Raw genomic sequence first — 27,719 nt, forward strand, 5'->3', positions numbered from 1 at the left:
AATGAGAAAGTGGTTGTATTGTGTTTAAGGAATGCACAAGCTATTATTTGATTGGTAAAGTATCTAATTTTGTTTAAAATGTACACAAAGAGATGGTTATCTCAGTGTTCTCTTATTTTGGGGGTAGAGGTTATTAGGCCCATGTTCCTGATAAAATATATGTGTATTTATAAAAGATTTCCCTAAAAGTTTGGGGTTAAATTAAAATTGCTAATGGGATTTTGGAAAAAAAGGGTGAAATTATAAATGTTTGAAGAGTTACTGAAATTAAGTAATCAGGACCAAAATAAATTGTTACATATATATTGAGTCCATGAAATGCTACAATTTGAGGGGAAAGTTTGTTTGAATAACAGTCAGAGTGACTATTCTGGATGTATTTACCTTTTGAATTCCCAGAGTGTCAATCGTGAAGTTTTAATGATATAATGTTGTTTATCCATCAATGTTTTGTTTGTTGCTGATGATCATATATTTTTGCAAAGTTGGGAGGCTGACTTCTGAGTCAGAATATGTGTTTGGGTAAAATGTTCAGTTCTGAGATCCTCTGGTCCACTTGGGACCCGGGATAGAAGGAACTAAAGGTATTTATGTTTTGTTGAAATCCTGCTGTAATACTAGATTTGGGAAAAAATACAGTTTAGTTAAATATATTGAATCTATATAATGAAAACTCTTGCTGAGAAACATTTTTATTTTTGCATGCTTTACTTATGTTTGAATTAATGAGGAATAATTATTTTTAATACCTCCAATGGTTAAGGCCTGAATTGATTAGGTAGATTCTGTGGTTATTCATGTTGGATGAGGATTATCCACCCTAGCCAGTATTTAACCCCAGCCCCATGCACATAAAGAAATGCTCACCGCATTCATACCCTATACTCTATTCATACCCTACCCTATTCTCTATCCAGATGTCAAATTACTTGAAGAAATGACTACAGCTTTTACATGGCAATCTTTGTTGTTCATCTTTGTTGTTCTACTGCCATGGGAGGTGCTGAGATGAGTAGAGGCGGACTTCTGCTGGAAAATGTTTCTGGGAATGACACCTTGAGGGTTAGCCAAATGATGTACACTCAAGGTCTACGAAATTCCAGTGAGCATCACAAGGGAGAGATCCAGAAGCCAGCCCGAAGACCCAAGTCTAGCCCAATGCATCAGTTGCAGTCTGTCTGTGGATGTCGAGTTCTGTCCTTACAAAGAGGCAGGGTTTGGGGCAGAGGATCTCTGTAAAATATGGATGAGCACAGAATCGAACCAAAAGTTTGTGAAAAGTTTTGGAGAATAAGAGTTATAATGTGGACATTTTCCTTTTCCTTCTTGAATTTTATGGACATTCAGAAGCCATACAAGAGACTTTTTTTTGTGCTTTTCTTTGGGACTATTTTTTATCTGGCCTAAAGGCTGTCATCCCCCTCCTACTTGCTTTTATGGACTGTCACACCCCTTCCCCCTTCATATTTCATGGACAATTGCTATGCAGCCGAAATTTTGATATCTACTAATTCTCATTTTTACATGCTTAAGATAGTAGTACATTTATAGGAAAGTAGTCCAGGTGAATGTCGGGGGCATATTGGGGCAACAGGGTTTGTAATTGTCATGTTCGTGACAATAGAGAGGATTAAAAGGGTCATGAAAAAGCCCCCTTGGGTTTTGTAATCTAATACACAACTGTTCCTTTAAAAGTTATCATTTTTCTGATTAAGTAAAAAATATATTGTTGTGCAAAATGGGTCTTGTGTTGAAAACGAAACCAGTCATAGGAAGTTACGTATGTGTCATGAGATATCTGCATTTAAATCTGTCTAGGTGACATAAAATAATGTGACATGATGGGTTTGCTTAGATAAAAAGTTAATGACTATGATTGGTTGATTGTATGTTAAAAAGGAAATGTGTCATTTGAATATGTACCCCTTATTGGTGTACGGTGGTCGTAACGCCTACCTTTTAACCACTATTTAACACCATGCAGAAGATAATAAGAGTGGAACAGTGTATTGTAGAGCAACCTGTCTTGTGTCAATCACTGTGTCCCCTATGCATAGAGATATATATCTGGATATGAAGCAACGGAATCAGTCGATGGTAAGGTAATTATAATCAGATAACAAGATGATAGTCAGAACTAGTGTTTAAAGGTGAAAATGCACCTTTCAGTAGGCGCTATAACTTTCACGCAATCCAATCAATATACACTTATTGAGATTTTCTTTTACCAAAGACATGTAGCGGAATACATTTTTACATACACTTTTGAAGAATTTGATGTTTATTTTTTTTTTATTGTAAATGCTTTATATCAGAAAGTAGAAAATATAACTATTTTTTCAAAAATGTTCCATCTTTTTTCATTTTTATAATAAAAAAATAAAAACCCAGTGGTGATCAAATACCGCCAAAAGAAAGCTCTATTTATTTGAAAAAAGTTACATAAATTTTGTTTGGGTACAGCATTGCATGACCGCACAATTACCAGTTAAAGTAGCGCAGTGCTTGATAGCAAAAATGGCCTGGTCATGAATGGGGTGAAACCTTGTGGAGCTGATTAGAGGGCCTATGTTTTTTTGTTTCTGGCAATGCAATATTGGCAATTAGGATGTTCAGTTATCAAATGCAAACTATGATACATTCTACTGCCCCAGCTTACAAATAACACAACTTAGCTCAATGGCAAGATTGAACCGAAAGCCACCCTTTGTTTCTAGTTTGGATTGTTGGTGTATCAGGATCTGAGATATTTGTCCCTTTGTGTTGCAAGTGTAGCACCCTCTAAAGTGCAACTAGTGTAGGTACATTTATTTTATTGAATCATGGTAGTTGTGTGAGTCTGTAATTAGGTCAGGTTACTGCAGATCAGGCTGGATGGCTCTACAGGGCGTGATCATCGCACTATTTGTGGATTTGAGATTTGTGTCTGATTCAGAGCACAGACAGGTTTTGTGCAGATACAGGCACATTGAGGAAGATTTCTGCCAGATCCATGCATCGGATCAAGAAAACGGATGCTAAAACACCAATACAAACAGATATTTGAAGCTGCTGGTGCCTCTTGAGTCCCATGGACATCAAGGTGTAGAGTCCTCCAGAGTCTTGCAACTGTGCATAACCTTCCATTCGGCCATCACTAACCAATGCTCACAAGCAGAAACGGCTGCATTGGGCAGAAAAATACATGAAGACTAATTTTCAAATGGTTCTGTTCACTGGTGAGTGCCGTGCAACCCTGGATGGTCCAGATGGATGGAGTAGTGGATGATTGGTGGATGGCCACCCTGTTCCAACAAGGCTGCGACATCAGCAAGGCGGTGGTGGAGTCATGTTTTGGGCTGGAATCAGGGGAAGAGAGCTGGTCGGCCACTTTAGGGTCCCCGAAGGTGTAAAGATGACATCTGCAAAGTATGTGGAGTTCCTGACTGACCACTTCCTTCCCTGGTACAGAAGGAAGAACTATGCTTTCCGTAATAAAATCATCTTCATGCATGACAATGCACCATCTCATGCTGCAAAGAATACCTCTGCATCAATGGCTGCTATGGGAATAAAAGGAGAGAAAGTCATGGTGTGGCCTCCATCCTCCCCTGACCTCAATCCTATTGAGACCCTTTGGAGCATCCTCAAGCAAAAGATCTATGAGGGTGGGAGGCAGTTTACATCCAAACAGCAGCTCTGGGAGGCTAGTCTGACATCTTGCAAACAAATTCTAGCAGAAACTGTCCAAAAACTCACAAGTTCAATGCATGCAAGACTTGTGAAGCTGCTATCAAATAAGGGGACCTATGATAAAATGTAACGTGGCCTGTTAAAATGTTTGAAAAGTTAAAATGTTGTTCAAAGTTTGATTGAAATAGCTTTTGATTTCAGTAAATATGCTGAAAACACAACAAATGACAATTTTCAGTTCTTTACAACCTATAAAGTGTTTTGAAACTTACTGTGCGTAATAATTTGGAACAGTGCATTGTAATGCCCCGTACACACGGTCGGATTTTCCGATGGAAAATGTCCGATCGGAGCGTGTTGTCGGAAATTCCGACCGTGTGTGGGCTCCATCGGACATTTTCCATCGGATTTTCCGACAAACAAAGTTGGAGAGCAGGAGATAAAATTACCGACAACAAAATCCGTTGTCGGAAATTCCGATCGTGTGTACACAAATCCGACGGACAAAGTGCCACGCATGCTCAGAATAAATAAAGAGATGAAAGCTATTGGCCACTGCCCCGTTTATAGTCCCGACGTACGTGTTTTACGTCACCGCGTTCAGAACGATCGGATTTTCCAACAACTTTGTGTGACCGTGTGTATGCAAGACAAGTTTGAGCCAACATCCGTCTGAAAAAATCCATGGATTTTGTTGTCGGAATGTCCGAACAAAGTCCGACCGTGTGTACGCCCTATAAGTTTTTTATTTTGAAAAACAAAACTGCTATCATTAGGAGGTTTATTCAATACAATTTGAATTGTACTCTTAATAGTTGATAACATGAAAATTATGCTGACTGTTGTTTACATCAATTATTTAGGTAAATGAGAAAAATATCATTGGCATAATAATTTGGAGCAGGGTGTATGAACAAATAAATGTACTGGGGATTGTTACTCAAAATTATTATTATTATTATACAGGATTTATACAGCACCAAAAGTTTGTGCAGCGCTTAACAAAATGAAAGCAGACATTACAGTTACATTACAATTTGGTACAAGAGGAATCAGAGGGCCCTGCTCATTAGAGCTTACAATCTAGGAGGTAGGGTAAATTGATACAAAAGGTAATAGCTGTGGAGGATGAGCTGTTGGAGAAAGTAAAACGGTGTATTAGTTATGTAGCACACTCTACCAATAGGTAGGTGCTAGTAATAGATTTTTACCAGGAACTGTCAGCACAGGCAAATTTAAGTAGGCCTATGCTGCAAGCTAGGCCTGTCTGTTTTGATCTGGAGGGCTGGATGTGCTAGGAAGTCTGGGTGGGAACTTTGCTTTTACACGGTCATCAGCAAAGTCTTCATCATTACACGGTCAATGATGGGGAATCCTGGATCAGAAGAGAGACTGTGGGGATATGTGTCAAATCTATGTGGCCTGAGGGCACAAGATTTGCAAGCTGGGCTGGCTGGGAACAGTAGTCAATTATCCAACAATTGCTTTTAAACTACTAGGCCTCTGGGGAGAGGTGCTGCAGGCCTCTGGCTTAGTATCTGCGAGCAATCAGAGCCAGCTTAAAGTATTAAGAGTGGGTCCTTCTAGCTTTCAGAAGAAAATGTGACAATACTTTTTTTCCATATAAGATTTGTGCAGGAGGAGAGGAGTTCTGGGAACATCACCCTTACACGGTCAAGAGTGATGTCCTTATCCCTTACATGGTAAAGGAAGGGGAATGCCTGGAAGCAATAGTCTGCGGGCGTTAAGCAGAGGAAGAGCAACAGTCTGCATGGTGATGCAGGAGGAAGATAATAGCAATTAAGACATGCACATCATCTCTCCTGGTTCTAACTATGTGCTAGTGAGTCAATTCTTTAAAGTATGATGGCAAATTAACTATCCTATGGGCATCCCATATACCCTTTTCCCCAAACAGGTTGTACCCTCCAATAAACAAAACAAAACCAGCAAAAGACTGTTCATTGTCTCTGCAAGTGATGTATGGGAGTCTGGCAGTGGGGTGATTTGGTGGATGTTAGTAACTAGTGGCAACTACACTGCTACATTTGGAGGTCCCACCGAGATCTGCCTTCACGGTTAACCTGCTGGCCATCACCCCTAGCAACCGCTAAAAGCCAGGGGGGACTTTGCCTGTTTTGCCATATTTGGGGTACAATGAGGAAAAGACTATGTTTGCTCTCAGAATTGACTTTTGCCACATGCCGTTGCCTATAGCAACCAAATTCAAACTTGTTGCCAAGTGTTGTTGTCCATAGCAACCATCCAGGATCAGCACTGCCATCACTCCCCTGCACTCAGTTGTCTCAATGGACATTCACCACTGCAAAAAGCCCTGCAACCAGTGACTGTAACCATGTGCTATCACCCGTGACAACCACGGTGAGTAATCGCGATCCGGATTACAAATATCCCCAGCATTCTGCATGGTGTGGGCATTACACACTGTTTTGCAGAAGAAAAAAATGTGTGTGCTTTCTTTGACTTTATTAATCCTGCTTAACACAGTAAAAGGAGTTGTGGATGTCTGCGGTTGCCCCTAGTAACGGTACGCAATGAGGAGGTGTCTATGACGGGATGCTGCACGGTCAGTCCCACACAGTAGGATATTACAGAGAAGAGACTTTACTATGTTAATGGTAATTGCTGTATAGTTTGCCTGCTTTTAGTTCCAGCTTCTGTGACCCAGTTTTAAAACTAAACCTGGACAGTGCCTGCAATTCATCAGTGCCTGCCACCAGGTGTCACTACAGCGCACACTGTCTGAAGCCTGCTTACAGTTCTTCACACGCTGAACCAACGAGCGTGTGGGTGGAGTCACGACTCGGCGGAGGACAGAAAAAACTCAGCATGCTGCGCGCCAGACACAAGGCGGAGGAAGATGTCGGAGGGTGATCGGAGGATGCCCGCTGTACAGCCTGAAATGCAGGACCGGGTGATAGTCGACACTGGCATCCAATTGGAGCACTGTGGAGGACTTACCTTGGGGGTGATCGGAGGAATGGAGAGGTTATGCATGCTGCCCCCCAGGTGCCATCTACCTACGATCGGAGTCAATGCCTGGGCCTGGTGCAGTCACTTTGTGGAGCCGTTAACACACTTAGGGCCGGTACAGCGGGAATCAAGATACACAACATCCACCCGCTCACAGGACTATGAATGCTGCACTCGCAGGACGATCGGAAGGCTGAAGAGGGCCAAGGATCACCTGCCAGTGGTGTAGAAGAACAACCAGGTATGTCCACTTCAGAGTTCTGGGACATATGGGAGAAAGAGCCTGCTGTAAAGACCCAAGGCCTGGCCAGGGGCCCGGAGGCTGCAGGAGTCAGTGTGCGGCCTCCGGTCGATATCCCTGAGGAGCCGGCTCCAAGTAAGACCCTTGCTGTGCCCATCCAGAGGAAGCCCATGCTGCAGGAGGGAGTACCTTCAACTATCCTATGGGCATCCCATATACCCTTTTCCCAACCAAGTTGTACCCCCCCAATAAACAAAACAAAACCAGCAACAGACAGTTCATTGTCTCTGCAAGTGATGTATGGGAGTCTGACAGCGGGGTGATTTGGTGGATGTTAGTAACTAGTGGCTACTACACCACTACAGTTAGAAGCAGACTACGCTTCTTTAAAGAGAAGGGTAATGATTAGAATATATCAGTTGAAAACACTTGGGGCATTTAGTACTGCTTTCTTTTACAGGTAATCCCAGAGTTACATGCATTCGACTTACATAAAACTCATACTTACAAATGGAGGTAGACAACAGGAAGTGATAGGAAATCTACCCCTAGGAAGGGAAATTCGCTCCTGTAAGTGTTATCATGGGAAAAGGGTGTCTCCAATGAGCTTTTTCACCAATCCTTGTTTCCATGACAACCCAATATTTTCAAAATCTAATTATCATAGGAACAGAAAGTGAGGTGAAATCTTCTGAACAGAGGCACAGACAGCAAAAAAAAAATTACAAGGGTGTTAACCCTTCCCTATGCTATCCAAAATGCTTACAAATTATTTTTTGGCTAGAGTTCCACTTAAAAATGTACCTGATCCAACTTACATACAAATTCAACTTAAAAACAAACCTACAGAATCTTGTTTGTAACCTGGGGACTGCCTGTAGGTAGCAAAACACTTGTCTGTACTCTTTTTTTTCTAGTATCTATCAGCCTTTTTTTCCTCATTAGAAATGTCCTGCTGCCGGTTAATTATACACTACTATATGGTATGACCTGTGGCCTCTTAAATTTGAATGAGAATTTGATGGACGGTTTTGCATCAGCACCACCAAACTACTGGCCAATTTATATTTGCTGATCAAAGTTGCTGTTACTATTACTGTTGGATGAAAAAACATGTGTTGCTGCAAAAGCTACCTGAAAAAAGCCTTTAAAAAAAAAAAAGCTAAAATAAATCATATTGGGATGCTGCAACTGTATGTAAGCCAAATTAATTGTAAAATGAAAAAATCTATTTCACAACAAATTTGCACTGGCAGTTTATGTGGTTGCTGTTCATGAAAAGTGCAGTGTTCTGTTATACCACATACAACTTTACGGCATCCCCAAACATGTTATTAAAAGGATTTCTGCATTTTCAATGTTGCCTATAGGGCCTCATAAAACCACCCTCTTGTATAGAATTTAAAAATAAAATGTTTGGCATTGATAGATGTTCTCCACGGCAGTGCCCAGCCTCACATGCCATTTTCTTACAGGAATTTTGCCAATTAGCTCTAAAAATGGCCTGCATCTAAAACAAGATTTGCCCCCCCAATCCATCACTTGATGACACCTGACTCTCCTAATATATGTCCTAACACCTGTGTGGGAGTATATGCATATGAAGTGTGACTTTTAATGGTATGGAATGCCATAAGTACAGAAGAGGAAGAGTTTTAAAAACAATAAAACCTCCATTACTGAAAAACAGAAGGGCAGTGTCTATCATTCTTCTTCCAACAACTGCAGAACACTGTTTTACATAAAATGATAGGTGCACTATAATGGGTAAATTTATGTCTTTTGTCACTTGCTGCTCAATATTTACTATAAACCATGTCTTTCTTACAATTATTTTTCTGACTGTATATTTATATCCATGGCAAGAGATTATCATAATAAGTGAATAAGTGGTGACAATGTTACTTTAAAAAGAGACTATTTCTAACTTCTGATAATTTATTGTATACATTTTTTTCTGATATAATAATGACATTCCAGAGATCTATGTATGTCCTATACAGTATTTGCCACATGTATAGATCAAATATATTCAGGAAGTACAATAACCACAGTGAAAGTGTAGTAAGAACAATAGAAAATATGTAATCTGCTGTTCTTGTTGCCTAACAAAGAGGCACAAACTTCTGCACCATCTATTTATTACATGTGTCTTCTGTCATTTTATTCCAACCATAAAATACACAGCACATTTACTTAAACGTCCTTGTACATGTCTGTTAGCAATAATGAAATCTTTAGAAAGCTTCACAGCTACTCTCAAACATATACTTTCAAAGACACGTGCTCTTAGAGAAGTAGCTGAAACCACCAAGCAGAGCATTAAGTATACAAAGCAGACAGTAAATAAGACAGTAGAAAAAACTGTAATTGTATACTGCAACAGAAACATAATATAAGACTAGCAGAGTACTACAAAAAATTGGCAAATTCAAACCATTTTCTTGCAGAAAGAATTTGGAAACGTTTTGCATTGTCGAAGGAACAAATGTGCAGAGAGGAAAAGCATTTTCCAAAAGCCTGCAAACTGTTACAGTTTTTTTCTGCAAATTGTGCAAAGTGCTATTTAAGAATAGGATGTCTTTAGGCATATTAAAAATAAAATGCATTTTTGAATAAAAAAGGAAATATTCAGCAACTGCATTGTCGAAAAATGCAAAATTACTACATTGCTAAAAGCTATTCTGCTTAAAGTCATTAGTTCTGAAATCTTTGAAGGCTGGATATATGAAATATGACAGACTACTAGTCACTAGGTTCACTCCAATGTTAAGAAGACCATGGGGAGATTTACTAATGCTGGTGTGCTCAGAATCCGGTGCAGCTGTGCATGGTAGCCAATCAGCTTCTAACTTCAGCTTGTTCAATTAAAACATGGAAGCTGATTGGTTTCTATCCAGAGTTGCACCAGAATTTACACACTCCTGTTTTAGTAAATAACCCCCAATGTCACCAAACTGTTTATTTCAGTAAAAATCTTCCATAAGTTTAGCGGGGAATTCAATAAGTCTCTTCTGACATGTTTCTGGTGCTATGACCCTTTAAAATGTTTTGCATCAGATTTATTATTCCTCTTTTGGTAACTTTACTGACGAGTACATCAGGTTCAGGTAGTTCTTAATAGTGTCATTTTTACAACAAGCTGGGCAGCTATGTTTGCCATAATCAAGCCTGTGTGTACTGTGTAGGCAGATCTTCATTATCAGCTGTAACTAGTTTTGAACACTGTCTGTTTTAACAAAGAGATAACAATTTATTAGTTGGACTACTTGCTTTATGTGTCAATGAGAGGGAGATTAAAAAAAAAAAAGTTTTTCTTAGTTTCTGTTATACAATTTTGCAAATAAATGGCACTGATGAGGAGGCACTGATGAGGCTGCACTGATATGGGGCACTGATGAGCACTGATAGGTGGCACTGATAAGCACTGATAGGCACTGATAGGCAGCACTGATGGGCACTGATAGGTGGAACTGATGGGCACTGATAGGCGGCACTGATGAGGAGGCACTGATAGGCAGCACTGATAGGTGGCACTGATAGGGAGCACTGATGAGGAGATATTGATAGGTGGCACTGATAGGCAGCACTGATTGGCACTGATGAGGATACACCAATAATTCGGGCACTGATGATCAGTGCCCTAATTATCTGTGTAAATGTCCCCTGTAACACTTGCCGGTTACCAGCTCTCCTCACGCTGTGACAGAGCATGAGGAAAGGAATGCCCATGCTGGGATTGGCCCTTTACCATGATCACAGAGCATGCTGGAAGTGTGCCCCAGGGTGCACGGGGGCACAGTTCAGAACAAGAGAACAGAGCTGTAGCTGTCTTTCGGCTACAGCATGCTCAGGAAGTAGTTAAAGTAAACCAGCTGTTAGGCCAACCCATGTATATCGGTATTATGATGCAGTTACGTAAAATGTACTCTAAGAAACCCCCCCCCACACACACACACACATACTGAAATATGTAGACCTGCTTTATGTCAAAATGATATAATTAATAATTAATTTGAAAAAAATCAGGTGTTTGAAATCACAGAAAGTCTATTGTACAGGCATACCCCACTTTTAAGTACACAATGGGATTTATTTACTAAAGCTGGAAAGTGCAAAATCAGGCTCCCTTCTGCATAGAAAACAATGATCTTCTAACCCCAGCTTGAGCCTGAGTGAGCCTGATTTTGCAATTTCCAGCTTTAGTAAACAAAAGCCCATGGTGTACTTAAAAGTGGGGTATGCCTGTATTGCTGACCAAATCTGTCAGGGAGACATGCATTGTGACAAGAGGATGAGCAAGTCACAGCCATGATATTTTTTGTTATATAACTGTGAACTATATGGTAGCTTTCCAAGTAATCTGTTGCAAATTAAAGCAGGGTGTTACTTTAATGCTTTCCTCCCCAGTAGCACATACTCACATTTCCCCACTCCCCCATTGCTCCATTCAGCCTCTAGGAGCCAAGAAGAAATGCAGTACTTTGGGTATGAAGGAGCAAATAACATACTCCCTTTATTCCCATGTGATATTGCTGGTGCTTGGTGATTGGTTAAGTAGTGTAATTTGGTATGGGGAGACATTTCCCATTCCTACAAGTTGGGGGAGCAAAGTAAAGGTGAGTATGTGCTGCCAGGGAAGGGGGTTATAAGCTAACAAGGGGGTTATAAGCAAAATTACAATAAAGGTGAACTCAGCATAACTGAATTGAAAAAAAAATGTAATTTATTGAAAATTGTTTTCCTGTAAAGCTGAAATAAATATGTTTTAGTATTTTCATTATGTATTTAGTTTATTTCTTTGAGACTTTACCTTCACCCAAGCTATGATATGTACGAAAACTGATTTGCCTATGACAATATGACACTCAAGAAAGTTTCCCAAGGGCTCTTTGCTGCCTTGTGGCAGCAGGTAGATTTATCTGATGCAGATTTATGTGACAAAAAGATATCCATATCTCACATTTCTAATATGCTTGCAGTTGACAGGACATATAGAAAGACAGGGCCTTGAGCCACAGGATTAACAATGAGATGTTAACTAAGAGGAGAAAAAGAAGCTCAAGGCAAAGGAAATTCAATTCCAGATTTGAGAAAATTTCATGAGAAAGAGCTAAAGGCCCATAAAATTGTGTCATCTAAGTAAAGCAGAGCTGCAAATCTACCTTTCTGATTTGCACAACAAAACCTTTGTAGAGCCCATGGGTTAGCTTTGTTCGGAAGCGAATAGATTAATTTAAAAACTAGAACTGAGCAAATATGTACTTTAAATACATGAGATAATACAGGAAAATCACTGTTTTTCACATACATATTTCCATAAACACTCTTATGATTTTTTTTACGCATTTGCTTATTTATAGATATCCCTAAATATTCACTAAGAGGTTTAGGATATTATGTTTATTTATGCATTATATACAGTTTCTGGTATGTTTTGCTGAAGACTTGTATTTATACAATTGTAGATTTCCAGGACCATAGTTAAAAAAGCAGCAACATGGCTTTACTACAGTCAGTCATACTGCTGCTTTAAAAATTATTTATAAAGAACAGCAATATGCATTACAAAATATCTTCTGTGCTCTGTGGGATTCAGGACCACAAAGCCAGCAGATTATTATCCAAATTAAGGACTAAGTGGGAAAGAGCAGGGATGTGAATCTTCCATTTCAAGGTCATGTGACCAGCCTTTCCACCAGTTACATTACTAATTATGAGTTCTCTCTGCAGCATTAAAGTGTTACTAAACACTGCATTCACTATATCTGGTCTCCCACAGTACACAGAACATGGACATGCAATCATTTTTTTTAATGTAAAGCAGTCTTTTGACTTCTATCAGTGCCTGGTTAAAGCTGGTAGGAGGAGTTCTCATACTGCACTGGCTGTCCTATCAGGATGCAGGACCCCTGACCCTCTGTCTGGACAGGGCTGATTGGCCCTGTGCTGATCACATGCACTATCCCCCCCCAAAAAAAACTATCTAGCAATACACACTGAACTGTGCAGGTACAGCCTGACTCAATTTACTCTGTCCTGTCCCAACATGTTTTGGGGCACTGCACAAAAGGAAGGATCTGTGCATATAGGTTCAAACAGGCTTTTTACACAATGCAGGGGATTTACCCCTTAGGTTCCACGGCAAGAAGCATGCTTTACTACATATACAGACTGATTTTACTGTTGTGGGTTTAGTAACACTTTAAATGCTGCAGGCTGCATATGGCAGCCTGCTTTTTATGACTACTACATAAAATGCAGCTCATGTTACCTTATAGAAACCTAGAAATATGCACCAAAGTTCACCAAGCATTGAAAAACAGAAACAATTAATGGTGTAACTAGAAATCACAGGGCTCTATACCAAAACATTTTAAGGAGCCCTCTTACAACACAGAAAAGAAGAAAAAATGCCATTAAACAACACCCTAATTACCACAGTCATATGGCACAGGTCCTGAGTTACAATATACAATATATATATATTTTTTATCATGACTAATTTGGTTTTAATGACCTCTTAGAGACTAATGCCCATTAAAATTAAAGAATAAATAAGGCAAGCATGCCCCTATGTTGGTGTTTAATAGTATGGAAGACTGTTCCCTTACATTGCTGGTCAGTGGAATAAAGAATGTCCCCTTACATTTGTGGCCGAAAAGTGGAAAAATGTCCCTTTATATTTGTGGTCAGTGGGTAAAACCATGCCCACCTACATTGGTGGAAAGTAAGAGGAAGAATACACCCTGATATTGGTGCTCAGGGAGTAGAAGACAGCCCAACTATATTGTAGCCAATAGAAGTAAAAATGCAGAAAAGGCATTTTCTTTCCATTAATCATTTCCGGATGATGTCCCTGGTTATTAAGGACTTGGTGGTGCAACTATCTTAACAACTATCAACAGTAGAAAGCTGTCATATATAATATCAAATGTATCAGAATATTAGAAGCTTTTGCACCAAACAGATACATGTTTGGGTATTGATCTGAACATCCAAACAATCAAGGTTCAGTCCAAAACCTTAAGCTCATCCCGACTTGCAAGAGGAGAAAGATTCAATAAGGTATTAATTATGGCTAATGATTTGGTGGAACATACTCAAACCCATGGCTCCATTCCAGACTTGCTCCTTTCAAACCACATGGATGACCCAGGTGACGGCTACCGAAACCTGTCTCTACTCTCAGTGAAAAGTAAATATAAGCCACACTCAAAAACATAACTCTTCTGTATTTAATATGTCAAAAAATAGAAAACTGCATACATTAACGTCTCCACCCAAAACTACTTTTCTTTAATGCTTTTCACCATTGCTGGCTTGTTGACAAGGATAGGGGAAGGCTTTTTGACAGAGTGGACTGGGATTATATGCTTTCAATCTTACGACATCTTGGGTTGGGCCCACGTATGTATAAATGGAGAGGCAATATACTCCAGACCAGCTGCTCAAATTCAAGTAAAGGGGACCATTTGCTCTTTATAATGGAACATGACAGGGATGCACACTCTCTCCCTTGTTATCTGTGCTATCGTGCTATCTCTAGAACCCCTCCTAGCAATGATCCGGGCAAATCAAGATATACAGGGTATAGAAATAGCTGGGCAATAACATAAGGTAACTGCATTCTCAGATTAAGTTTTGTTCTATGTATCTAATCCAAGACAGACTCTGCCTAACATTCTAACGGAATTGAAAAGATATGCAGAAGGAAATACGGGGCTCAGGTAAGTAAAACAGGGGGGCTGGGGGGCCGGTCACTGCCAGGTGTTTTTTCACCTTAATGCATAGGATGCATTAAGGTGAAAAAACATAAGGGTTTACAACCCCTTTAAGGGATGTTTTGAATGGGAATGTCCTCTTTTTATTGTCAGAACTAAGAAGTAGGCACGACTCTTCACCACGGGATGCTTGGAGATTTCAGCAACTCCAGCATTTCGTGGACTCTCTGCCAAAACCTCTCCATTCAACTTGTGATCTCACTCTATTGGAGAGACTTATAGACCAGGGGGGATAAATAGACATGGCATCTCAAATTTTTATAAGATGCTGATTTCTCTCCTGGACCCCACGCACTTGTGTCTCTTGAATGGATGGGGGCATGAATTGAACCTACATATTCCTGAAGCACTAAAGTGTAAAGTTATAGATTATGTACATTCAACCTCAATAGACATGAGGATAAAAGAAATTAACTATAAACTGCTGACTAGGTGGTATTATGTTCCATCCAAACTACACAAGATCAATTCAGCACTGTCATCTGAGTGTTGGAGAGACTGTGAGGGTGAGGGAATGCATGCCCACATGTCCACATCTGGTGGCATTGCCCAAGGATTCAGCTATACTGGGAGAAGGTTTTAAACATAATTAAGATGATAAGCAATTTCCAAAATTGGGCATGATCCCTGGCAATGCTTATTTCATGCTACAAATGAAACAAGGAAAAAATACAAAATGTCTATTATTCCTTTTTTGTTGACTGCAGCAAAGGTATTGGTTAGGTATGGCCGCCTGGCAACATTTAGACTTCTCCTGGGGGAGTTTTTTTTTGCAGTTAGATGTGGGGTGTCTCCACCTCTCATTTTTCCTTTCGCCTCCTCTACAGGGAAGAATTTTGATATATATGGTTGTTACTATGAGGTTCTAGGAGATGCACCTTGTATATATGTTTGTTATTGTATGTATGTCATGCTGTGTTTGAGATTTAAATGTCTTTCGTATTTTATGGTGTATTTTATGGCGATGTAATGTGCTAAAATGAATAAAAGAATTTAAACAGCCTGGCAGTGGTGAAACGCTTCACGGAAGTTGCAGGAGTTTTGGACTGCAGCTTATATGTACTTTTGATCAATGTTTTGGTGGGGTGCAACTCACCTTTCTTAAGAAAAAAACAGGCTGAGACCTGCCAGAACATTGATCAAATTTGGGTTCTGTTGCAGTTAAGAAAGCTATTAGATATTTATCCGTTCTCTTGGATTTCATTTTCAAAGAAGGCTTGCAATGAGACAATTATATAGACCTCTTTTGCTTACATCTCCCCCTCAAAAGGCAAGTTCTTAAATCCCTCTTACTTTCTCGTCTGCATGCCTTTTATAAGCCAGTGACAAGTAGTAAAGCAAAAGCTAGCCAGGTATCTAGCGTTTTTAGTAGGTCAAATATGGCAAGCTAAATGTTTCAGTACAAAATACTGTATAAACATATATTTCTTGAACAGTATATAAAACATAAACTTCTTGACATAACCATAATAGTTCATATTTCCTCTCCTTGTGACTTTGAAAAGACATCATTCATTGTATAACAATGTAATCCAGGAACAGAAGTTACATTTATCATATGAATAAAAGATTAATGAACTCAGAGCATTATCTGAAGTTTGCAGCTAGCATCCTACCTGAAGAAATATCAATACGTTTGGTTTTGGACTTTGTCATATTGATATGGACGCTGACTTTGCCATCTGTTAAGTCTATTTCCACACTTCCAACCTCATCAGCAAATGTGGTGAAGAGAAGAAGTCCATTTAAATTCCAGGTGCGAAAGTGAAAATTCACAGAAAAAACATCCTCAGCTGCCCGTCCAAGCACTTCCAGGTAACTAGTCGCATTAAAGAAGACAGGGACCGCATGTGATTCAACGCAGGTAAAACTTAAATTATCCTACAATAAAAGGAGAAAAGATTACACCATGCTAACATTTTAAAGTTTTTGTTAACATAACAAAAAGGCTCTGAAGATGATAAAGTAGAGTCTAGTAGTAAAGTCTACCAGGTTTCGATACGAATAAGGTTTAATAAAATTATTTATACTTTGTGAATGTTTTCTCTCTCTTGTTTCCTATGTTATAATCCACAGACTTTTCTAAATATCCACAGGCAGACAGTGATGTAAATACTAATTGTCTGATCCCTTGTGTGTTCCCTGGTTAGGGAAATCATGCTGTTCCTCTAGAGTAGTCCCTCCACTTGCACATGGGAACCCACTGCCACTGCCACAATCCCCATCCAATTTTGGTGTCCAGCCTGAATCTGGGTATACTCTGCACATTGTATCTGTCCCACTTGTCTCCTGAGGAAGCAGGCTTTAGACCAGTGATGGCGAACCTTGGCAACCCCAGATGTTTTGGAACTACATTTCCCATGGTGCTCATCTACACTAGAGTGCATGAGCATCATGGGAAATGTAGTTCCAAAACATCTGGGGTGCCAAGGTTCGGCATCACTGCTTTAGACCCTAAGAAATGCGTACAGGCATCCAGTTCACACAAAGCCACCTTTAAAGAATTTCAAGTATCTGTATTTATCAGCTGTATATGTGTAGCCCCATTTCAAGTATAAACCCTCGTACACAATAGTATTTTTTTTCGTTCAACCCTGCAGGGCTGAATGAAAAAAAAACCTGACAGCTCAGGAGGAGTCACTGTACTGACTATCTGACGTTAGTACAACGATCTTCTCTGCTGTTCTATTTTGTTCTGACAGGGGGAGGTCCCTCCCCAGGCCGAATACTCCAGTCAGTGCTCTTAGCCAAGAGCTCTTGCTGAACGGGAGTTGACCGGCAGACCTTTTTCAGGCATACCTCTTTTACAGAAGCCAGCTGAACGGCTTTTGTGTCTAAAATTTGGAGTTGTCATGAAGGCAAGAGGTGGAATTAAAGTGTAGCTAAACCCAAAACAAACATTTCACATAATACAGTTTATCAATCCTTAGATGTCATGGCTGCAAGAGTTTTCTGTTTTTAGTCTTTTCTTCCTAGTGATTTGGCCATTATTTTCACCTAGTGATTTGGCCATTAACACACTTCTTAGGGTGGCTTGTCTAGCTATAGAAGACCAACAGAGACACAATTGGATAGCAGCAGTGTCTGTGGAGGGTTGTGTTAGATGGACTAGTAGAGTTAGCTAGATGTTACATAAGTTACTAACAAATGAAAGCCTGACTCCAACCAATGCATTTTAGCAGTTGCAGCAACAGTTTGGTTCCTTTTGTGATAAATGTTTAAACTGATGAATAAAAGCTGACTATTGTATACAAATCTGTCATTGTTAAATGGTTTGTCTCAATCATCTGTCTTCAAATTTTGCTGCACAGGTTGGTCTATTAATGGAAGTTGAAAAATAATGGCAGGATCAGTGGGTATAAAAACTAAGTTACAAGAAAAGGAGGGGGGTTAAAAATAGAAAATTGCAAAGTTGCTAGGAAAACTGTGATTCACAAGTGTTAACTGCAAATGACATAGCTTGCTCATGACAACAGAGAAGAAGACCATGGGGATCTTATGAAAAATGAATATATGTGATAATGTAAAAATGTAGACTGGAGGAGAAAAAGTGAGGTGACAAAAGAACACATATAGAGACAAACAGTCAAATTAGACTACTAACCTCTATTTCCTCGTTGAAGCCTCTGGGGGCAAGGGAGTCCAAGGTGTAAATCCAATACGTCTCCCTCTGACAGAGGCATTTAAAACACTCTGCCAGTGGGAACGCAGCAGAAATGGACTCTATAATCCAGACCCTGAGGCCCAACGAGGAATGGTCATGTTTTCAGAGGAAATGAAGGGGAACACTATGCGTGTCGTCTCCTGCCTCTACGAGATGGCGGTGCTCCCCAAACCTCTTTCTCAAGGTACGTATGGTTCTGCCCATGTAGTGCAAACCACACGGGCAGATCAAACAATAGATTACAAACTCGGTGGAACAGTTAAAAAAATTACTAATCTGGTATGTTTTGCCTTTGTTGGTAAACTCTTTTTGACCATGATTGACGTGTTTGCACGTCAAGTATAGTTTTTTGTGACACTGATACATCCCAACAAGGGGGATTAGGCATGGAAAAGCAATTTTTGGTCCCTGTTGGGATTCGTATGTGCTGGGTGCTACCAGATTTTTAATACTTCTTGTTTTCCTGTAAGTAAATTTGGGTTTTGATGTAATAATAGATTTCAACTGTGGGTCTTGGAGTAGAATGATCCAATGTTTATTCAAGATGCGTTCCATTGCTTTATGTTGGGTATAGAAAATTGCGAAGTTGCTAGGAAAACTGTGATTCACAAGTGTTAACTGCAAATGACATAGCTTGCTCATCATAACAAAGAAGGCCATGGGGATCTTATGAAAAATTAATATATGGGATAATGTAAAAATGTAGACTGGAGGAGAAAAAGCGAGGTGACAAAAGAACACATATAGAGACAAGCAGTCAAATTAGACTACTAACCTCTATTTCCTCGTTCAAGCCTCCGGGGGCAAGGGAGTCCAAGGTGTAACATAAAGCCACGGAATTCTGCCTGACCCATAACTATTTTGAGTTCGATGGAGAATTTTATCTCCAAGTAAAGGGTAAAGCTATGGGGGCAAATTTTGCGACCAGCTACACTAATCTGACCATGGGGCTCTGGGAAGCCAACTACATCTGGCTCAATAATCCCTGTGCCTCCCATATAGTGTTGTATGGGAGGTATATTGATAATATTATTGTCATTTGGGATGGCCCAGAGCCCCTCTTTCTTGATTTCTTGAAACACTGTAACAAGGAATTGTACTAGAGAATCAGATTATATCACAGAACAAAATAAGTGTAGGGCTAATATGACAAGTAAGATGATCATGGAAGACCATTACATCCTCAAATCGACACACCTAAAAAAGAAGGGGACAACAAAAAAGTACATCCAAAAAAATAAAGTCCTCAGTGAGTATGTGACTCGTACAAAATAGTGACAGTCCTCAATAGAAGTGTGACTTTATAGCTATATCAGTGTGCACGTGACATCTGGAATGAAAGGAACACTACCACCACTGACAATAGGGAGGCTTACCGGAACAGATCCTAAGATGATCTGTAGACTGGTATGTCCCTCGGAGGTGATGCCCACAGTCCACATTGTCTGTCCAAGGAGACGAAACGCGTTGGGTAGGACCCCACTGCTGCCATTTTACTTACACAGCGCTGTTTTTATGCATTTTTCATGTGAGTGTATTTCCTCTTTTTAAAATAAATTCGGTACACAAATTTATATGGAGTTACACTATGTGGCCTTTCCTTGTTCTTTCTTATCTGATATAACCACCTTCCACTGTGGGCATCACCCCTGAGGGACATACCGGTCTACAGATCATCTTAGGATCCTTCTATAACTTCCACTGAATTTCATCAGCCGTTTATCACTCAAGCTTGTTTGACCCAATTGAACGTATGTTTTTTTGGGTCCAAACGTTCTGGTAAGCCTCCCTATTGTCGGTGATGGTGTTCCTTTCATTCCAGATGTCACGTGCACACTGATATACCTATGAAGTCACACTTATATTGAGGACTGTCACTATTTTGTACGAGTCACATACTCACTGAGGACTGTTATTATTGTGTATGAGTCACATACTCACTGAGGACTTTATTTTTTTGGATGTAATTTTTTGTTGTCCCCTTCTTCTTTAGGTGTGTCAATTTGAGGATATAATGGTCTCCCATGATCATCTTATTGTCATATTAGCGCTACACTTATTTTGTTCTCTGATTTATGCACATATCCTACTGGCCGTGTTAGCTGCTTATACTTTTGGGCAGCACATAATTATTTGTTATATTTTGTCAGATTATATCACAGAAGGGTCCCTTTTAAAACAAAAGATCATTGAAAAAGCATTTCCACCTAAACTCATTGACAAAGCTTTTGAATTCTATTTGTCTGAGCATCCTACATCATCTAGAGACACCGACCAGTCCACGGAACAACCTGTTATGTTTTTTTCCACACCCAACATAAAGCAATGGAACGCATCTTGATTAAACATTGGACCATTTTACTCCAAGTCCCACGGTTGAAATCCATTAGTACATCAAAACCCAAATCTATGTACAAGAAAACAAGAAATATTAAAAATCTGGTAGCACCCAGCAAATACAAATCCCAACAGGGACCAAAAATCACATTTCCATGTCTCATCCCCCTTGTTGGGATGTATCAGTGTCGCAAAAAACTATGCTTGACGTGCAAACATGTCAATCATGGTCAAAAAGAATTTACCAACAAAGGCAAAACATACCAGATTAGTAATTTTTTTAACTGTTCCACCGAGTTTGTAATCTATTGTTTGATCTGCCCGTGTGGTTTGCACTATGTGGGCAGAACCATACGTACCTTGAGAAAGAGGTTTGGGGAGCACCGTCATCTCGTAGAGGCAGGAGACGACACGCATAGTGTTCCCCTTCACTTCCTTCAAAAACATGACCATTCCTTGTCGGGCCTCAGGGTCTGGATTATAGAGTCCATTTCTGCTGCGTTCCCACTGGCAGAGCATTTTAAACACCTCTGTCAGAGGGATACCTATTGGATTTACACCTTGGACTTCCTTGCCCCCGGAGGCTTCAACGAGGAAATAGAGGTTAGTAGTCTAATTTGACTGTTTGTCTCTATATGTGTTCTTTTGTCACCTCGCTTTTTCTCCTCCAGTCTACATTTTTACATTATCACACATATTAATTTTTAATTTTTCATAAGATCCCCATGGTCTTCTTCTTTGTTGTCATGAGCAAGCTATGTCATTTGCAGTTAACACTTGTGAATCAGTTTTCCTAGCAACTTCGCAATTTTCTATTTTTAACCCCCTCCCCCACCACCCCCTTTTTTCATCAGATTCCCACCCGCACAGTGCTAAAGTACAGGGCTGTGAGCTTCTAGTAAATTTGTTTATAGATTTATTTATTTATGAATGAATTTATTTATGAATTTATTTCATTAATTTATTTATTCATATCCATAAAATGATTTATATGCAAAAAAGTTTTAGTTTTTTGCCCTTTTTCTTACCATTTATACCAGCACGATTTTGGCCTTTCCTCCCCCCCACCCCTCACTCCTTTCCCCTTTCTTTAAAATAATGTCTTAAATTAAAATTAAAATTATTATATAATATGACCCCCCTCGCACATATTGCAATGTGTATCACAAGTGTTCTCAGAGTGCTCTCTAGTTGGTCTTCTAATTGTTCTTATCAAATATTTTTTGCAACTAATGAATTTTGTACTATTTATTTGTTCTTAATGATTTTAATTCTGGTACTTGATGTATGCGACAGTCATTGTTTTAAAATGTCAATGGTACGCCATGAGTGACCGCTTTGTTGTCCAATGAGCTGAGCGTCATCATGACCTATCAGCGCTGCCCACCAGCTGTATAAGCCTAGTCCTATCACAGCCCACGTTAGGCCTGAAGAAGGAGTGTAGCTCCGCAAACGCGTCGCCTACTGGCTCTAGTTTCCAGAAGTGACCTCATCCCCCTGGTTGTCAGCGTGCGTTCCAACTACAGGAAGTGTCAGCAACCATCAACACAGCCTGCTTTCCGGACACAGCCGTCATCCAGCACACGGATTTGATTCACTTCCAGGATATCCGGCGGTACTTTCCCTTGTGCCTGTTACCAGTGTACCTTTGTGAGTACCGTGTTTTCAGCTTTTATTAAAAGATTATGTGATTTACTGCACTTAGAGAGGCGCCTTTGTTCTATCTCCAGATTTTTCCCTTTAGTTATACTTTAAGTTTTGCTGTTAGTGCCACCTTAATTCTTCTAATGGGGACAAAGCTTCCTGTAAGAACTGTTTAAGGTTGGAATTCTCTCTACTTTTGGCAGATTTCCTCTCAATTCCTGTAGCATCTTTATAAAAAGAATAACAAAAAATAACCAGAAAAACAGTTTTGGATATACATACACTTTAAATATAGCTATATCTTACATTGCACTGTATACAGTCACTAGGCGATTGGTCCACTGGTAGCAGTTTCCAGGTCCTAGGAAGAGGACGTACGAAAGGCTGCTGGCCAACGCATTTCGAAGGTGTCCCTTCTTCATCAGAGCCTTCTTTTTTTTTTTCTTCCTACCTTTGTGAGTAGATTTTAATCCTGTTTTTAAATAAATTTATCTCAAGGATAATGCACTAGGCCGGTGCGCTCTCTCTTTTTTTCTTGTCATTTACCATTAGGATAATCCCATCCTGGAGAGCAGCAAGGCCGAAATTCACTGTCCTTTCAGAACCTTTGTGATCATCTAGCTTACACACCTGTGCGCAAGAGTATTTGCTTCTGTAGTACTGTATATCTTGCATTGCACTGGCTATATAGTCCTAAGCATATACCACTGATGCAGCAAAGTAATCAATGGTGGACACTTTCTTTTGAATTAATTTCCCCATGATAATATATAATACATATATACTATTTTTTTTTAAATATTGGACACACAATAAAACATGTTTTGTGATCCTAGCTGGAATTGCATACTTTGTATAAACATAACACACTATATCCATTTTCCCTTTTACTTTTTTTAATTTTATTAAACAGCACTTTAGAAAAGCCCTGCAGTATCCAGGTCACACTTTAAGATCAATTTGTTGTGCTAATATATCTTGCTTAATAAACAATGCATTGTCCATTATGCTGTATGCACTCTGGGCAAGTATATTAACATCCCAACTCACCACATTGTTGTAGTTCATCTTCCTTCTCCTGGCAAGATCAGTGATGTTAAGTGCATTGTATTTAATGCTTTCCATACAACCCTTGAAATTTTTTCCACCATTGGAACTTGGCTTTCCACTTGAAGGCATACCTCCGAAGGTTAACTGTTACAAAAAACCAAATATGATAAGTAGTATGTTCAGATTGTTTTCCTCATTAAATTAACTTCTTTGGTTGTATTTGATTGTTATACATTTTAATGTGAATAAATTGTACATAAATACTTTAAACTAATTTATGGATTTCCTAAACACAGAAAAGGCTTTGCACATAGTAAGTAATCAGAAAGCACTTCAGCTCCCTACAGTGGACTTAGAGAAGGAAATAGGAAACCTAATTAAATACTATGGACTATGAACAAGAGCTTTTTTTTGCTGGGATTTCAAGCATTAGCTATAAAACATTATTAGCCAAAGACACAAAAATATCCATAGGAAAATTGCAGGCATCATAATGTCAGTTACAGCATTTCAATGCTTTACATTTTCAGTTAAAATAATAACCATAGTCCATAAAGCTTGTTAAAATATGTTACAGTTTGATTATACAATCTCTGTACATTGTCTTTGAAAATGGGCAAAATCCCAACAGTCTGATTTTACAAAGTGTTTTCTAAATCTAATGCCGCGTACACACGGTCGGACTTTCCGGCATACTTGGTCCGGCGGACCAGAGTGTGCCGGACAATCCGCCCGTGTGTGGGCGGCGGCGGACTTTTCCGGCGGACTTCTTCCCAAAAGCCCGCCGGACCTAGATTTGAAGAAAGTTTCAAATCTTTCCGTCGGACTCAGTTTCGGGCGGAAAGTCCGCTCGTGTGTGTGCTGGTCCGACGGAAAGCCCGCTCGTGTGTAGGCTGGTCCGACAGACCAAATACGACACGAGGGGATGGTATTGCATCTCGCGCTCGCTGCAATAGGAAAAACAAATCTTCCTATTGCGGCGAGCGCGGGGCATACCAGGCCCTTAGGTCTGGTATGGATTATAAAGGGGAACCCCGCTACGCCGAAAAAACGGCGTGGGGTCCCCCTAAAATCCATACCAGACCCCGATCCGAGCACGCAGCCTGTCCGGTCAGGAAAGGGGGTGGGGACGAGCGAGCGCCCCCCCCCTCCTGAACCGTACCAGGCCGCATGCCCTCAACATGGGGGGTGGGTGCTTTGGGGGAGGGGGGTGCCCTGCGCCCCCCCCCCAAAGCACCTTGTCCCCATGTTGATGAGGACAAGGGCCTCTTCCCGACAACCCTGGCCGTTGGTTGTCGGGGTCTGCGGGCGGGGGCTTATCGGAATCTGGGAGCCCCCTTTAATAAGGGGGCCCCCAGATCCCGGCCCCCCACCCTATGTAAATGAGTATGGGGTACATGGTACCCCTACCCATTTACCTAGGAAAAAAGTGTAAGTAATAAAACACACTACACAGGTTTTTAAAATATTTTATTAAACAGCTCCGGGGGGGGATCTTCCTCCGGCTTCGGGGGTCTTCTTCCGGCTTCGGGGGTCCCTCTGCTTCATCTTCTCCCGGCGTCCGGTTGGTTCTTCTCCGCTGTGGTCGACCACGCCCCCTAAAACGTCACAGTCCCAGCATGCCCAGGGACTGTGACATCATATGGGGGCGGGGTCTCCGCCTATATAAGTCACAACGCAGCCCTCAGAGACCAGTCCAGCCGGAGAGAGCGTCGTGTCAACATCTGGGAGAAGAGAAGAGAAGAGAAGAGAAGCCAAGAAGCCCAGAAGTCCGGACCTCCGCTCGCAATAGAGCTACATGAAGACAGCGGAGGGGCCGGCCGAAGACCTGCGACACCGGGAGAAGAGGCCGGAGAGCGGAGAAGAACCAACCGGACGCCGGGAGAAGATGAAGCGGAGGGACCCCCGAAGCCGGAAGAAGACCCCCGAAGCCGGAGGAAGATCCCCCCCCCGGAGCTGTTTAATAAAATATTTTAAAAACCTGTGTGTTTTATTACTTACACTTTTTTCCTAGGTAAATGGGTAGGGGTACCATGTACCCCATACTCATTTACATAGGGTGGGGGGCCGGGATCTGGGGGCCCCCTTATTAAAGGGGGCTCCCAGATTCCGATAAGCCCCCGCCCGCAGACCCCGACAACCAACGGCCAGGGTTGTCGGGAAGAGGCCCTTGTCCTCATCAACATGGGGACAAGGTGCTTTGGGGGGGGCGCAGGGCGCCCCCCTCCCCCAAAGCACCCACCCCCCATGTTGAGGGCATGCGGCCTGGTACGGTTCAGGAGGGGGGGGCGCTCGCTCGTCCCCACCCCCTTTCCTGACCGGCCAGGCTGTGTGCTCGGATCGGGGTCTGGTATGGATTTTAGGGGGACCCCACGCCGTTTTTTCGGCGTAGCGGGGTTCCCCTTTATAATCCATACCAGACCTAAGGGCCTGGTATGCCCCGCGACGGGGCTAGTAAGGTGTCAATCTCGCCGATAAAAGCGGCAAGATTGACATCCTTTTCTAGTCCCGTCGCACCTGAGTCACGTTCAAAATGAACGGACTTGTCCGTGTGTGGGCAAGTCCGTTCATTCTGAAAGTCCGCCGGAACTCCGGCGAAAGTCCGTCGGAAAGACGGGCGGACTTAGCCCGCCGGAAAGTCCCGGCGTGTGTGGGCAAGTCCGTCCGTTTTAAAGTCCGGCGCACCTGGCGGACAAAGTCCGTCGGAAAGTGTGCCGGACCAAGTAGGATAGAAAGTCCGCTCGTGTGTACGCGGCATAAGGGGTTGTTTACATTTGTTGTTATTGCCACCCTTCTGAAAAGCGATCCATGGAGGCATTTGACAGGTGGCTTGGATGTAATTTGTTGCTCCTCACTGCCTGTGTTAACCAATGAAAGCCCACTGCTCTGCAGCAGCACCCGCATGCACCCACAGCCAAATTGCACTGCTCTTATAATACACATTCTGAATGAAACCCCATGCATGTCAGCCTGCAGCGTGACCGTGGGTGCTGGAACCACAGGAAAACCGCATGGTCAAAATGACCATGCGGTTTCCCTGCAGCCACATTTTTAAAAATGTGCATGCACCTTTTTTCTGCAGTTCACAGACACAACAGCTTATTCAAATGCATGAGCTGCCGTGCTTGAGCAAACGTGCACGGCACGGCCCACATTAGTGTGGACCTAGCCTGCCCCTAAGGTCTTATTTAAAATCGTATACAGCTATCCTCAGTGCATCAAAGAGTTTACTGTTGATTGCACCTGCATTGTATTTGTCATTTATAAAGTGAAGGCCATGGTGTAGACTTGCAGTGCCCTACAGAGTGTTCTTTGCATAATGCTGCAGACAACACACCATAATAGCAGGAGAGCCTGGTTAGTTGAGTTGGCAGGTCATATGACCAAGCTTGCCACTTTTTCATTAATAGGATTTCACTTGCTTTGGAATTCAAAAGCAAGAGAAGTAGACAACACATTTGAAAAGAACAATGCTTTGCTTTAACCATTTAAGGACAGAGCCTCTTTTGAGATTTGTTGTTTACAAGTTAAAAACAGTTTTTTTTGCTAGAAAATTACATAGAACCCCCAAACATTATAATTTTTTTCTTTCTAACACCCTAGAGAATAAAATGTCAGTTGTTGCAATACTTTCTGTGACACCGTATTTGCGCAGCGGTCTTACAAGCGCAATTTTTGGGACAAAATACACTTTTTTTAATTAAAAAATAAGACAACAGTAAAGTTATCCCATTTTTTTTATATTTTTAAAAGATAATATCACACTGAGTAAATTGATACCCAACATGTCACGCTCGTGGAATGGCAACAAACTTTTTCCCCTAAAAATCTCTATAGGCGACGTTTAAAAAAATTCTACAGGTTTGTTTTAGGCATGTTACAGAGGAGGTCTAGGGCTAGAATTATTGCTCTAACTCTACCGATTGCGGCGATACCTCACATGTGTGGTTTGAACACTTTTATTCCTATTACAAGGGATGTTTACAAAGCATGACAGGACCTCTTAAATATGAGATCTGGGGTCAAAAGACCTCAGATCTCATATTTATACTAAAATGTAATAAAAAAATAAATAAATAAATGTACCCAGCATGTGAAAGGATCTGATCGTCTCCCCCACAGACGACAGCTCCAGTAAGCAGAGCAGGGCACCGGAGCTTGGCGGGAGGGGGCCCTCTCCCACCGCTGATAAAAGTTCTTGCAGCGAATCCACCACAGAGACCACATTTATATGAAAGCGGACTGCTGGCCAAAGAAGAGGATACTGGGTTATGGCAGCTAGCTGCTGCCATAACAACAATATTCCTCTTCAAAGTTAGGACGTATATCGGCA

General features: G+C 41.0%; 1 protein-coding gene across 1 annotated transcript in view; it reads right to left on the reverse strand.

Moving 5' to 3' along the window:
* The window catches only part of CNTNAP2 (contactin associated protein 2), a 2,786,505-nt gene that overhangs the window by 1,357,251 nt on the left and 1,401,535 nt on the right, over positions 1–27,719 (reverse strand). Inside the window, exons 7-8 of the mRNA XM_073630449.1 lie at positions 23,387–23,530; positions 16,308–16,572 (exon numbers count right to left, since the gene is read on the reverse strand). Coding sequence (XP_073486550.1) covers positions 16,308–16,572; positions 23,387–23,530 — 409 coding nt within the window. The remainder of the gene's footprint in view (positions 1–16,307; positions 16,573–23,386; positions 23,531–27,719) is intronic.

The sequence above is a fragment of the Aquarana catesbeiana genome, linkage group LG05 (assembly GCF_042186555.1).
Source record: "Aquarana catesbeiana isolate 2022-GZ linkage group LG05, ASM4218655v1, whole genome shotgun sequence".
In the NCBI taxonomy this organism is placed as follows: domain Eukaryota; kingdom Metazoa; phylum Chordata; class Amphibia; order Anura; family Ranidae; genus Aquarana; species Aquarana catesbeiana.